The sequence below is a fragment of the Bison bison genome, unplaced genomic scaffold (genome assembly GCF_000754665.1).
Source record: "Bison bison bison isolate TAMUID 2011002044 unplaced genomic scaffold, Bison_UMD1.0 scf7180017864472, whole genome shotgun sequence".
Classification (NCBI taxonomy): domain Eukaryota; kingdom Metazoa; phylum Chordata; class Mammalia; order Artiodactyla; family Bovidae; genus Bison; species Bison bison.
This window is the reverse complement of record NW_011495033.1, coordinates 4,087,837-4,103,011: the sequence shown is the minus strand read 5'-3', so window position 1 is coordinate 4,103,011 and position 15,175 is coordinate 4,087,837. Positions and strand designations below refer to the sequence as shown.

The 15,175-nt window shown below is 49.6% G+C and overlaps 1 protein-coding gene across 1 annotated transcript in view; it reads left to right on the top strand.

Annotated features, from left to right (window-relative positions):
- Positions 1 to 3,182: 3,182 nt before the first annotated feature.
- SLC13A2 (solute carrier family 13 (sodium-dependent dicarboxylate transporter), member 2) overlaps positions 3,183 to 15,175 on the top strand; it is a 24,244-nt gene continuing 12,251 nt past the window's right edge. The window contains exon 1 of the mRNA XM_010861421.1: positions 3,183 to 3,364. Coding sequence (XP_010859723.1) covers positions 3,263 to 3,364 — 102 coding nt within the window. The 5' untranslated portion in view covers positions 3,183 to 3,262. The remainder of the gene's footprint in view (positions 3,365 to 15,175) is intronic.

Sequence of the window (15,175 nt, the reverse complement as noted above, 5' to 3'; positions counted from 1 at the left end):
ACAGGCTGTGTGACCCTGGGCAAGTGCCTTCACTGCTCTGAACCTGTATCACAGGCTTGGTGTGGAGAGTTGGGCACACCCGGCTCAGATTACACACACAGTGGACGCTGTTCCCCTTCAGGAGGCTCTGCCCAGCTCCCCTTGTGGCTCCTCCAGAGCCGCAGGCCAGAGAAGAGGCCTCCTCCAAGGGCGAGACAAAACCAGGGATTGTCCTGAGTCTCTGAAACCCTTTGTTTATCCCTGTGCTTCCTGACTTTTCCTCATCTTGCCCCGAGCAGGTGGCAAGGTTGGCCAGTGGGAGTGGCGTGTGTGTGCTAAGTTGCTTCAGTCCTGTCCAATTCTTTGCGATCCCGTGGACTGTAGCCCACCAGGCTCCTCTGTCCATGGGATTCTGCAGGTAAGAATACTGGAGTGGATTGCCATGCCTTCCTCTAGGGGATCTTCCAGACCCAAGAATCCAATGGGAGTGGAGAGGCCATAAATAGCCTGAATAGGGGCTGGGGGTGGGGACGGGCCGCCTGTTTTGTCTCACTGTAGCTTACCACCCAGCCTGGCCCTGGAGTTCTTTGACCCGGACCCACACACAACTTTCTGCCCACCTTGCAGAGGGCACTAGGGGCAGGGTGGGGGAGTGGGGTGTCTCTCACATGGACCTCAGTGGCTCTAGGAGTATCTCATTGGCATCGCTGCCCAGGCCATGCTGCCGTGCACCCCAGAAATGGGGTCACCAGTTCTCAGCATGCACCCTGGAAACGGGGTCACCAGCTCTCAGTCCTTCCCCCACACACCCACCTTCTGACCACTCAGAACCTTCCTTTTTTTTTCTACTTATTTTTTTAAAAACTTTTTATTTTGTATTGGAGTATACCTGTTTAACAATGTGATAGTTTTGGGTGCACGACAAAGGGACTCAGCCATGCATACACATGTATCCATTCTCCCGCAGACAGAACCTGCTTTCTTTCACTGTTCTGCCCAGGCTGTTTGCTTCCTGAAACCGTCTCCCTGAGACACCCTGCCTTCTTGTCCTGGCACACAAATCATCACCCTGGAATAATCAAAATCAGCAGGAACATGGATTGAGCTTCTACTCTGAGCTGTTTGGTGTGGAGAGGTGGGAGGGTAGCCAGAGACGGAGGCTCTGGGTAGATGTATCCACACTCTGTTCTCCAGGCCTGGGCTCACTCTTGACGCTGAGTAGGGTTATTCCTCTGTCACCTTGGAGACTCCACCTTCAAGTCTGTCACTGAGGCATCACCTTCTCCAGAGCCTTGGCTCAGTACTCCTACTATTTGCTTTTACCTGGAACTGCCTTACTGGTTTGGATCTCCCCAGGGCACTCCAAAAGCATGCCTGAATTCTGCCTGGCTCTGTGTCCTGGGGCCTCAGTTGCCCCACCTGTAAAATGGAATTTATGGTGAGGTTGTACAGAGGAAATGAAACAGGAAACTAACAGCTTGTACTAAATGCTGAAGAAATGTAAATACTATTTACAAAAGTAAACTATTACCATTACCAGAAGCATTTTAAAAATTTAAAATTACTATTTAATATTTAAATATTTAATATTACTATTACCAGAAACATTTTTAAAACATTTGACTGTGCCAGAGATCTTAGTTGTGGCATGGGGGATTTTTAATCTTTACTGTGGCACTCGGGATCTTCTGTTTTGTTTGTAAGAATTTTTTTTTAAGATTTTATTTATTTATTTAATTTTTTGGACTGTGGTGGGTCTTCATTGCTGCACTTGGGCTTTCTCTAGTTGTGGAGAGCAGGGGTTAGTCTTCATTGAGGTGCATGGGCTTCTCATTGCGGTGGCTTCTCTTGTTGCAGAGCGTGGGCTCTAGGCATGCGGCCTCAGTAGTTGTGGCTTGTAGGTTCTAGAATGCTGGCTCCATAGTTGTGGCACCTGGGCTGTTTCTCCAAAGCATGTAAGATCTTCCAGGACCAGGGATCGCCTGCACTGCAAGGCGGATTCTTAACCACTGGACCACCAGGGAAGCCGCACTCAGATCTTTACTTGTGGCACACAAACTCTTAGTTGCAGCATGTGGGATCTAGTTCCCTGACCAGGGATTGAACCAGAGCCCCCTGCAGAGCACAGAGTCTTAGCCACTGGACCATCAGGAAGGTCCCTACCAGCAGCATTTTAATCTCTCTGCATCCTTAACACTTAGTACAAGGCTGAAGATATAATCAGGGCCAAATATGTGTTTGGTGGATGGATGGATAAATGGAGAGATTAAATGTGTTTCCAAAACATGAAAAAATTTTTGAGGGTGTTCCATGGGAGTTTGGGGTGGGGATGGGGGGCCAGGAAGAATCTACAAGAGTGAACCTTTGCTGTATACCTGTGCGTGCGTGAGTGCCTGAGTCACTTCAGACGTGTCCAACTCTTTGCAACCCTATGGACTGTAGCCCACCAGGCTCCTCTGTCCTTGGGATTCTCCAGGCAAGAATACTGGAGTGGGATCCTCCTCCAGGGGATCTTCCCAACCCAGGAATCAAACTGAGTCTCTTGCATCTTCTGCCTTGACAAGCGACTTCTTTACCACTAGCACCACCTAGGAAGCCTGCGCTGTATACCTACCATACAGCAATACGTTAACAAGCCAGCAGCTGCTTCAAAATTCAGTCATTGTGTCAAAAGCACACAGTGAATATGAGATGGTAGTCCAGTGGCTCTGACAGTCTCCTGGATACCTGGAAGGAGAAGGGCTTACTTCAGCCCTTCCTCAGTCCTAGACTGGAAACCCCCAGAGGGCAGGGTGTTTCTGCAGGAAGGGCCACCCCACCACAGGCCCCATATAAACAGCTCAGACAACTCAGTTTTGCATGAGTAGGTGGAGAGAGGAGCTAGGTAGGGCGCTCTGGGTCTTGACATGTGGATGCCGGCTGTGGGGCTTCCCAGACACCCTCCCCTCTCCAGCTCCTCTGGCTGAAGCCCTTCACAGCCTCCACGCACAGAAAGAGTTAACTCTGGGCTTAACCTCTAGAAAGAACCTGAAGCCTTTTATTCCCTGGTCTTGCCCTCCTCCCTTTCTTTGTAAAGTCTTTCTGATCTTTATACTTCCTGCAGGTCTCTCCTCCTTACTCTCACCTCCTGGACTCCAAAAACACTCTGATTGCCAGGGTGGGTCAATGGTTAACACTCCAGCGGCTTTATATAAGCCTGCCCAGCCGCCTGCCTGCTTACACCATCCGTCCTGCAGTTCCCTGGATCCAGAGGGTGACCAGGCAGCCCTCGTGGGCCCGCACCATGGCCACCTGCTGGCAGGGCCTGTGGGCCTATCGCTTCTACCTGATCGTATTCTTCCTACCCATTTTCCTGCTGCCTCTGCCCATCCTCGTCCCGACCAAGGTAAGGACTTGGGATTCTGGGCACAGGGAAGCTCCAGAGGAGCAGGGGAGGGACCATGTGTCCCAGGGTGGGGCATTTTTAGGACCAGCAAAGCCCACTCATCCCTGTTAGTGTGGAGTTGAGGCTATCTCCTCCTGGTCCTGCTGAGTCTTAGGGGTTAAGAGGTCAAAAGCGGCTTTTGCAGGGTATCCAGTAGTGGGAGCTCAATGTGAATTGCTTAGGTCCACTTGACATCTACTGCCTTAGGAGGCAGAAAACCAGCTCCATAAAGGAGGTGCAGGTAGAAGCCGATGGGGTTGATCAGGAGAGTATGAGCTGGTCTAGCAGCCTGGAGAGTGAAAGAAGGGGATTAGAAGAAAACCAGCCTTGGGCAGTTTGTGAAATTTTAAGAGTACAAACAGAGAGTGAAGGTGCTCACCTGTGATCCCAAGAGCTAAGTCGCCTGCGGAGGAGGGGTGGAAAGAATTAATCGTACATGCCGATCCTGCCAGTGGGCGCTACAGATGCACACCTCGGATGGCGGGGGAAATGTTACTGCTTCCTGCCCACCCCACGCAAACAGCAGGACTCATAACTTGGGCTTTCATTTATTAGAGGCCCCCGCTGCATGCCCTGTACCACACATCCAGTAACCCTCTCCCCAGTCTTATGAAGCAGGTTCTGACTCCCATTTTGGAAAGTGGTCACCCAAAATCCCAGGGCAGATCCTGGGGATCATCTAGTAAGTAAAAGAAGACAAAATTATGAATCTAAAACTAATACAGGACTTTGGGAAGGGTCCTTAGAGGCGGAGGTGGCCTTGAAGTACAAGTTTCACAGGAAATCTGTCTCTGGCAAGTCACATAGACAGTGGCAGAGCTGGTGGTGTGGGCTGGCTACAAAGCCTGTGCTGTCTGCCTCCGGAAGGCTGAGACCGATCCTGGCTCTGAACTTGGCCCCATCCCACACCCACTCCCCTGCCACCCGCCAGCTGCTCAATGAGCCAATTGCTCAGAGAGGGAAACTGAGGCAGGCTTTTTATTCAACGTGTTCCAAAAGGATAAGGAACAGGGAGGTAGTGGCACGGCTCCTGGTCAGTGACAAGGCCCAGCTGACCTTTGAGATGACCCTCATCTCAGGCCAAAGCCAGTGGCATCTCTATGATAAGGACCCATTAGACTGGCTTCCAAACAGGCTGAGTTAACCAAGTGTGTTAACCCCAGAAGGAAGGCTGGACAGGAGCCGTGATTCCCATGTTACTCCCCAGGAAAGTACAGCCCAGAAAGATTTGGTAACCTGCCCACCATCACTCAGGAAAGCCCGAGTCAGTACAAGAAGCCAGGCTTCCTGGTGAGGGTGGGATGTGTCAGGAGGCCCTGTCTTCCCTGGGCTGTACCCCACCTGTCGCCTGCACCCCACCTACCGCCTGCTTCCTGCCTACAGACATTGCCTCCCCTATCCTGACTCAGATGAACTGCCCTGTGTCCTAACTGCGAGGCCAGCCCCTCCACTGGGGCCCTGGCTACCAGTCCCTCTCAAGGACTTTGCTCCTGTAATTATCCTCTCCTCTCCTGCATCATCAACTTTTCCGTCTTTGCCTGATCTCTCCCATCAGCATACAAACAAGCCTTAATACTGCTGCTAAGTCACTTCAGTCTTGTCCGACTCTGTGCGATCCCATAGATGGCAGCCCACTAGGCCCCGCCGTCCCTGGGATTCTCCAGGCAAGAACACTGGAGTGGGTTGCCATTTCCTCCTCCAATGCATGAAAGTGAAAAGTGAAAGTGAAGTCGCTCAGTCGTGTCCGACTCTCAGCGACCCCATGGACTGCAGCCTACCAGGCTCCTCCGTCCATGGGGTTTTCCAGGCAAGAGGACTGGAGTGGGGTGCCATTGCCTTCTCCAAGCCTTAATACGAATCTCATTAAAAAACAAAGTCTCCTTTAATCCTACAGTCCCCGCACGCATGCCCACTTTCTCTGTTCTTCCTCACAACAGAAAGTCTCTGAGACTGTCTACACTGCCCCTCTCTCCTCAGACAGCTCCGCTCCCGAAGGCTCTACCTACCTAGAGGGCTCTCGTCGCGTGCCCGTCAGCATCCATGTCACGGAACCCTTGGTCCCCGCTCACCTTCCTCGACCACTCAGCAGCATGTGTCACAGCCAGTCCCCTCCTCTTTGCTGCGCTGTCTTCTTTTGGCTTCTCCTGGGTTGCCTCTTCCCTTGACTACTTTTCCTGCTCCTTCTCTCTATCGTCACTCCTGCCCTAGTGACCTGTTTTCTCTTGCCTTTAAAAGCACCTCTAGACTGATGATTCCCCAGTTGGTAACTCCAGCTCTAAATTCAAACTTGAATTACCCAACTAACACGGGATACCTCCCCCCGCCGAACCCTTCCTTTTTACGCAGAATGCCTTTGGCATACTCAAAACACAATCCTGATCCCTCATCTCTCTCCGCTGATTCTCTTTTTGATCTTACGTATCAAGAGAAGGCTCAACGTCTGCCTCAGAGCCATTCCTGGTGCCTGTCTTTCCTTCACTTCCGCAAGCACCAGCAGGTCCTGTTGACTAAATTTCCCCAAAATATACTGAATGGAGTCACTTTCCACTGCCTCCTCTCTGGTCCACGCCACCAGAGTTTCTCTCCCATCCCTACCCGTCCCCAGACCATTCTCTCTCTCTCTCTTTTTTTTTTTTTTCTAGTTGAAGCATATTTGATTTGGGGCTTCTCAGGTGGCTCTGTGGTAAAGAATCTGCCTGCCAAGCAGGAAACACAGGTTCAACCCTGGGTTGGGAAGATCCCCTGGAGAAGGAAATGTCAGCCCACGCCAGTATTCTTGCCTGGGAAATCCCCTGCACAGAGGAGCCAGGCGGGCTAAAGCTCAGGGGGTCACAAAAGAGTTGGACAGGACTTAGCAACTAAGCAGCAACAATAGTTGATTTACAATACTGTGTTAATTTCTGCTGTACAGCAAAGTGATTCAATTGTACATATGTATTTTTTTCATATTCTTTTCCATTATTATTTATCACAGGGTATTGAATATAGCTGCAGGTGCTATACAGTGGGACATTATTGTTTATCCATTCTCTGTATAATACTTTTTGCATCTGCTAATCCCAAACTCTCAATCCACTTCTCCCCCACCTCCACCCCCACTTGGCAACCACAAGTCTGTTTTCTATGTCCCCAGATCGTTCTTCACCCAAATGCCAGGATGGTCTTTTCCAAACATAAGCTCATGTCACTACCCTGCTTAAAACCCCATATAGGTTTCCTGTCAAACCTAAAATCCAAGCTGTCAGGGAGGCCACAAGTCCCCAGGGCTCCACTCCTGCAGACCCTTCCTCTCCTTCCCTGTATCCTTGTTCTTATTTGCCCTTCTCCAGCCTGGCTTCCCAGGTGTCACTAGTGGTAGAGAACCTGCCTGCCAATGCAGGAGACATAAAATACACAGGTTTGATCCCTGGACGGGGAAGATCCCCAGGAGTAGGAAATGGCAACCCATGCCAATATTCTTGCCTGGCGAATCCCGTGTACAGGGGAGCCTGGCGGGATCACAAAGAGTCAGGAACGACTAAAGCGACTTAGCACTGCAGCCTCCCTAGCTTTCTCTCTGCTCCTCAAATTGCTCATCTTCCTGCCTGGAATATTCTTCTCCCAGAGGCTTCCTTCTTTAGGTGTCCATTGAAATCTACCCGGAAAAAACTTCTCTGAGCAGTCCCAATCATTCATTTTTATAAAAAACCTGTTATTTAAAGGGCTTTCAGTCTCTGAAATGATGTGTTCCCATTTATTCTCTGATCCCCCTACTTTAGAATGTAACCTCCATGAAGGCAGGGACTTTGCCTTTTTCCATGCAGAATCCTCAGCACCTGGCACATAGTAGGTGCTCAACAAATACTTGTCAAATGACTGAGTGAACAAGTGAATGTGGGTAGAGACGGCCCTGTCCTCAATTCCTGTTGAGTCCCTGCTCTCTGCAGTGAATTCCAAGCTTACCTCCACACCCCTGGCCCCTGAAGTGGGTAGGAGGAGGCCCAGAAAAAACTCAGCTCACACCTGTGTCCATATAATACTCGTTGACATTTCTTGAGTATTTTTTATGTGCTGGTCATTATGCCAAGCACTTCAAAGCACTAACCCACTTATTTCTCACAATCATCTCTGAGTTACTATGAGGTTACTACTTCCATCTCCATTTTACAGACATGTAAATCCTGAGTGGTAAAGGAATTTTCTGCAAGTCCCAGCTAGAAAAAGGCAAAGTCTGGACTGGAATCTGGCCTTGGCCGAGGCTATCTAGGGATGCAGGGTGATCCCCTGTCGTGTCACCTCTTGAGCTGTCTGCCTCGTGTTTACCCAGCCATCAATCCTTCCTTCCACTGTCATTCAGTCTAGAATGTCTGTGGAGTCCTTGCTCTGTGCTAGGGGTTGCTGAAAAGGAACACAGATGTTCTGTCTTCAAGTCGCTTTCAGTCTAGAGGACCATGTGTTCCTGCCACCTGGACGATAGCCAGAAGCCTGCAGGAGGTCAGAGGAGGGAGAAAATCCTTCCAACTGAGGAAAGGGAGGATCTGAGTTGGGCCTTGAAGGCGGAGTGAGATTTCAACAGTGAGAAGCATTAGTGGGGGGCAGGCCAGGTGACGAGAATGCTAGGAGCAAAGGCTGGAAATAGTAAGTGTGTTTGAAGAATTGGTAACAGAATCCTAGAAATTCCCATCACCCACTGGCTGGAGGGTTCCTAGTGGTTGGGGGACAGTGGGGTCTGAGATCTCAGTGCTCCCCCAACCCCGCAACCAGATGCCTAAGAATGATGTGCTGGAAACCTTACATCTATTCATTCATTCATCAGGAAAAGTATCACATGACAGTTACTGTTTAGGGGCAGTGGGATGGAAAGTAAGATTCAGGGAACTTGTGATCCTGGGGGTAGGGGTGGGGTAGGAAGACACACAGAAAACACATACTGTCCACACAATGCAAGGCATGAAGCAGGCTGTGACTATGGCTTGGGGAGGAGCTGCTCTAGACAGGGTGACCAGAGAAGGCCTACTGGGGTGCTGACATTTACCTTAGGACCTGACTGGCGAGTACGAGCCAGCCAAGCCCAGCTCTGGGCCAAGAGCTATCTAGGCAGAACCCACAGTGCAAAGGCCCAAGGCCAGGGGTGAGCCTGGCAAGGAAATAAGGCCAGCACAGCAGGGAGACCCGAGTGAGCAGATGACCTTAGAAAACTGGGGAGAGGTCAGCCAAGCTCAGCCCTGCAAGGTCCAGGGAAGGAGTGAGGATTTTATGCTGAGGGTCAGGAGGGATAAATACTTGCTTAGAGGTCAAAAAGGCAGTAAGTAAGAGTGGCTGGTTTTCAGTCCCTCAGTTGTGTTCAACTCTGCAACCCCATGGACTGCAGCATGCCAGGCTTCCCTGTCCTTTACTGTCTCCTAGAGTTTTCTCAGACTCATGTCCATTGAGTCAATGATGCCATCCAACCAAATTAGAGCTGAAAATGCAAATATCTCCCAGGATCCAACAGAACCACTCTTGAAAACCGTCTCCCTGTGGTACCGTGTTTGCCAGGACAGAGCTTAGCTGAAATCCAGACTGTATTTACAGCAAGAATAGAGGGCAGGATTTCTTGCTTTGCAGTTTCGTTTGCTTATTTTTGTTGTTGTTGTTGTTTTGGGCCACACTGCTCGGCATGTGGAACTTCCAGAACCAGGGATGGAACCTGCACCCTCTGCAGTGAAAGCATGGAGTCTTAACCCCTGGACCAGCAGGGAAGTCCTTTTGGTTTTTTCGTTTTTAGGATCTCTTACTCTTAGGATACAGGAGTAGTAGGTATGTGTAAGCATGTGCACTTTAAGTGCTGTGTGACTAAAATACCCTTGCACGGGTGCTAAGTCACTTCAGTCATATCCAACTCTTTGTGACCCTATGAACTTTTGCCCGCCAGGCTCCTCTGTCTATGGGATTCTCCAGGCTAGAATACTGGAGTGGGTTGCCATGCCCTCCTCCAAGGGATCCACATTTCCTGAGGCTCCTGCATTGCAAGGTGGATTCTTTACCACTGAGCCACTGAGGAAGCCCAAAATACCCTCACTGCCAGCTATTCCTGAACCCCAAAGATGGGCCAGTATGGTGGGCCTGAAAACTGCAAAGCATTTGGACCTCGGTTCTGGGACCTGCCTCTATCTTTTGAGACTTCCTGGACTTGGTTGAGATGGCAGAGCCCAGGAACAAATCAGGGGTTTTTGGAGCCAGATAGATGTGGGTCCAAATCCACTTGGTAGCATGAGCAGCCATGTAACTTTACCAAGCCTCTCACCTCTAAGAGGCCGCTGTCCCAACTAAACGAGATGACCTGTGTGGGTAGACTGCCTGGCACCCAGGGCTCGGTAAACATCCTGTCCCTTCTGCTCCTTGTCTGAATTCCACGCCCCTAGGAAACACAAAAGGGGCTCCCTAGGTGGCTCAGAGATAAAGAATCCACCTGCCAAGCAGGAAATGTGGGTTTGATCCCTGGGTCAGGAAGATCCCCTGGAGAAGGAAATGACAACCCACTCCAGTATTCTTGCCTGGAGAATCCCATAGACAGAGGAGCCTGGTGAGTTTACAGTCCATGGTGTCGCAAAGAGTACAACTTAGTGACTAAGCAACAAGAAAACACAACACAGCATTTCGGGCACTGTGTGGATACCTGACTTACACCGATAGATGTACTTCTTCTTCTATTCATGAAGATGTACTTACTTCTTCTATTCATGAAGACCTTGGTGTTCCCACCAGTGAAACAGGAAGGCAAGGCGTGTCCCCTAGGGCAGTGAAGTGTGGTCCCTGATCAGCCCTGGACTATGCGGAGTCAGGTTTGTGACCTCTGAAGGTCATGAGAGTAGGAGCCAACCTCCAAAGCCAGGGTGATTCCTAGGGAAGAGATAGAAGGTTCCCCAATTCGAAATTTGCCCCCAGATTACCAAATCGTGTCCTCACTTCCAGCACCTGCTAAATGAAGGTCAGGCATGGGAAAAGCAGAGAGACTTTAGCAGAACAGTTTCCTGAACAGAATCCAACAGCGCTGCCCAGGGCTGTTGTGGGGATCAGATGCACGGAGGAGTGTGGGAACGCTTCGCTTCTCTTCATCTCTTACCTGCTGGTTTGCTCTTGAGTGGACACAAGCAGATCTGGCCCTGGTCCAAACTCTGATGTCAGGACTCTTCCCCCCACTTTTGTTGTCTCTGACACCCAGACCCATTGTTCTTCCCTTTGGCCTCTTAAAGCAGAAGATGATGCAACAAAGGCATTCTCATGAAGGCACAGAAATAAACAAAGATCAGCCAAATGACATCAGGCAGAGGAGAGAAGGTAGTCAGCCTCCATTGCCTGCTTTTGGCAGAGCCTCAAAGGCAAGGGGCGGGGATGCTTTAGAGTGGAGAGAGGTAAGGCTTCAGGTGTGCCCTGACTGGAGGGTGCTGTTAGGAGGACATTGCAGGAAGGCTAACTGGAAGCAGGGCATCCTCTCTGATTGTTTGGAAATCAAATATGGCTTTCACTGGTTGGTCCTGAGTTGGAAGTGGTGGTAGCAAGTGGCGGGCGTAGGGGCAGCCTGCAAAATTAAAGAGACTGGCAAGTCATTGAGCAAATCCTGCCTTGTGGGAGCCAGTTGCTATGGAGATTGTGGTTTGGCTACAGGACTGTGGCTACAGAGACTGAAGGACTTATGTTTGCCTAAGGACTGTCCACGGTTGCCTCTTATGTTTAGTCTCTCAAAAGTTTTAGGCATTTGGATGGGCCTAATATTCCTGGAATATCACACACACACACACACACCCCACTCTGATCCTCCTTCCCCAAGTCCTGCCACATGGCTCCTCTCCTCAGGGTCATTGTGTCTCTAGACACCCAGGAAAGGCACCTAGAGTTTTCCCCTCCCACCTAGCCCAGCAGCCATCACCCAGACCCTCTGCCTTCCACCTCCTGCTATCTCTGAAGTCTGTCCTCCCTGTCCATCTACGCTGCCATGACCTTCTCTGCGCCCCTGTCATCTCCCCACTGGACAGCCCAGCCTGGCCACCTGCCAACTCCCAGCTTCCATGGCTGCTGATCCATCTGCCACACTGTTACAGGTGTAAGCCCCCTATTTTTATCTTGAGGCGATTGATTTATTTAATTAGGTGATACGTGCACATTGTACAAAGTCCAAAAGCATGAAAGAATTAAGCATTTTCTTCTGTGATGAATGTAGACATCAAGCCACCATAGGATGAACAATATTTTTGAGTTTGCCACCCACAGGAATCACAGATATTTTCAAATCGTATGAGAGCTATTGCCAGGACCTTGACATACTGTTGACGTTCATCATGACTTTGAAATTACAGTAGCCACTAGCCAGTGAAGAGCTTACTAGTTAAGCATCACATTATGTTACTATCTTGCCCATTTTTCATATTTTAATAACTGTATTTCAATATAAGTGGTTTCTTTTGTGATCCTGTGCATTTTATTTAATGTATTTAAAAACATTATTCCAAGAAGGAGCTGGAAGGCTTCATCAGGCTGCCAAGGGGATCCTGGTACAAAAACAGGGTAAGAATTCTCGAATTAGAGATTTTCCTATGTGTATACAAATACTTACAGACATTTTAAAAAAATCACATATGCAGCCTCCATGTGATCTTTTAATAGACACACCGACCTGACCACGTCACTCTCTCTGTTTACAGTCCTGCAAGGATCTCCCCCTCTTACCTTTGTCTTCCAGATAAAGTCCTATATTCCTCTCAGGGCAAATGAGACTCTTCCTGAGCATTTGATCCCTTCCCCCATAAGAATGTATGTGATCATTTGTGCCTCGTTCTGTTCCTCTGTGCCCACTCCCTCATGCTGACACTTTTCCCCCACCCACCAAACTCCTATTTATCCCTCAGCACCCACTCAGTTTGCTCTCTCTGGAAGCCTTCCTCAGCCCAGACAGGAGGCTCAGAGAAGGGGCCCCTTCTCTGGGACCCCACTCTTTGGTCTCCCCTTTGCAGTGGTGCTGGCTGCCACCCAGGACCTCGCCTCTCTCCCTAGACCCAGTAGTGCTCCCTGCCCGCAGCATCCCTACTTGCCAGGGGCAGAGGAGCAGTGGGAGTAGCCTGCCCTTGGGTTAACCTTCAATCCCCAGGAGGAATAAGATGTAACATCTTTGAGATTGTGGACATTTTTGCCCTAGGCTTCTCTGTGCCAGTAAAGGGTAAAGGCCATGATGCCCTCAGGTCCCCACCCTGTCCACACCCAGGGTCCAGAGTCTGCCCTAGATTCCCTGGCACCAGCATCTTTATTTGTACCTCATGCATCCACCCTGGTTCCCCAGCAGCACAGGAGCACGTTTCTCTGCCAAGTTTAACCCAGGCCACCTGCTCACTGTCATCCGCAGTTCTTTACAGCTGAAACCTACATGGTCAAATCCTACATCCTCATAATAACCCAGCAAAGTGGGTGTTTCTCTTATCTCTATTGGTAGATAAGGACACTTCATAAAAGAGAGCAATGTGTATACAGTTGGAAATGTTCAATATTTCTTATTTAAAAAAAAAAACCCAAAGCTGAGAGATGTTAAATAGCTTGCCCAAGGACATGCAGCCGTAAAGCTGGGCCTGGGCACTCAGGTTTTCTGACCTCTGACTTTTGTTTCCTATCACAAAAGAAGCAAGCTGCCAGCCTCGGGGTTTGGAAGCCATCTGAGCATTTATCTCATCTGCTCGCTGTTGGTTTTGCCAGGCAGGCAATCCGCCATGACTATGAACCAGCCCACGTAGGGCACTCAGACTCCCTGAGCGCTGGAGCCAGGCCTGAATTATGTCTGTGCCCCAGTGCCTGATATTCATCCACTCATTCATCCAGTGGCAACTCCATAGAGGTGCTAGACACCCTGCTGGTGTGAGCACAAACAGATCCAGACCCTGCTCCCTAGAAAGTACGGTCTGATGGCAAAGATGGATATTCATCATAAGAAATTTGTGAGAGCAAATGTTTAAGTACAGATTGTAATGAGTGCTATGCAGAAGAGGTAGGGGGACTAAGGGTGTAAAAAAAAAAAAAAAAGAGAATATATACCTGAAACCTGTGGAGCTGAGCAGTGCAGCAGGTTGAGGAGTAAGACAGTTGGGTCCCATGCCATAGGCCACCATCTGAGCTTGGCCAGCCCAAGGTGTATAGAGATGGCAGCAAGGCAGAGGGTATAAGGTGGCCTGGGAGGCCAAGTCTGACTCCCAATTGCCCACTTTTGCTTTCTTCTTATTGCACTGGGTCTTTGTTGTGGCACACAGGCTTTCTCTAGTTTGGGAGCACAGGCTCTAGAGCTCATGGGCTCCGTAGTTGCGGTGCGCAGGCTGGGTTGCCCCACAGCATGTGAGATCTTAGCTCCCCAACCAGGGATGGAACCCACGTCCCCTGCTTTGGGAGGTGAATTCTCAACCATTGGACCATCAGGGAAGTCCCCCGACTTCTCACTTCTAAAGCAGGGGAATGTAGACCTTGGAATCAGACACATTGAGGGACTAAAGAGAAAGGATCCCCAGGGTTCTGTTCTCATTTCTGAGCCAGGAATGTCACTGACTGTCTGGTGAAGACTCTGGGCCCTTCTCAGAATATTGCTTTGAAATGCACAAAATAAAATGTATGGGATGGAGAAGGAAACCAATCATTTTGGAACACGGTTATAAAAGTATAAAAAAATTAATTGCAGTTCAGAAATATAAGTGTTTCCTTATTAAAGCATTAAATAAGATCCAGTGTTGATATAATTACTACCACAATTTCAAGATAGAGATGGATGTAAACAATATTTTGAGATGCATTTTTGAGATCATTGTAGCCACTGATCTCTGCAGGTCCCTAACAACTGACAATCACAATCGAATATCCTTGACTAAATGGTCATTAGTACCATCAACAGTTGTCTGGTTTGGGGAATTCCCCGGCTGTCCAGTGGTTAGGACTCAGTGCGCTTTCACCACTACGGGCCCCGGGTCAGTCCCTGGTTGGGGAGCTAAGATCCTTCAAGCCTAGAGGCACGGCCACAAAAAAAAAACCAGCTCTACAGTTGTGTTGCCTGTGTTCATAACCTTAGTTAGATGTTAGCTAAAAGATGAAATAGTTTTCCCACCCAGCTTCATGGACCCTTGGCATTCCACGCCCAAGTTAAGAGCCCCATGATCCAGGAAGAGCAGGTCAGTGAGTTATGCTACAGCTGGACTGACTGCCTGGGAGGGCAGGATGGGAACACAGGCCCAGAGCCACCAGGGCCAGGGAAGACTGCCAAATGGAACTCTGAACCCGGTTTTGACCCAGAGACACACAGATACGGAGAGGGATGCAGGAAAGTTGTAAAGTACAGAAGCCATAGATTCGACACACTGGTACTCACAGCTCCCTTTGGAGGGTGCAAATGGAGACCTGGAATTGAAGCAATTTGCCCAGAGCCAGGCAAGGGGAAGTGGCAGGCCCCAGTGAAAATGGTTCTGTTTCGATCCTGGGCTCTAACTCACGCCCATTCACCCTGCTAGCCACAGCAAGCTCAAGACTGAAGGACACCCCCTACCTGCAAGGCGTCAAGCTCAAGGCAGAAGGCAAAACCCTGGGGCTCAAGAACCAGACAGTCTGGATTCTTCACTGATTTGTGTGACTTTGAAATATTTAATTTATTGGCACCTTTATTTCTTCATCTGTGAAAGGAGAACAATGCTATGCTATGCTATGCTAAGTCACTTCAGTCATGTCCAACTCTGTGTGACCCCATAGACAGCAGCCACCAGGCTCCCCCATCCCTGGGATTCTCCAGGCAAGAACACT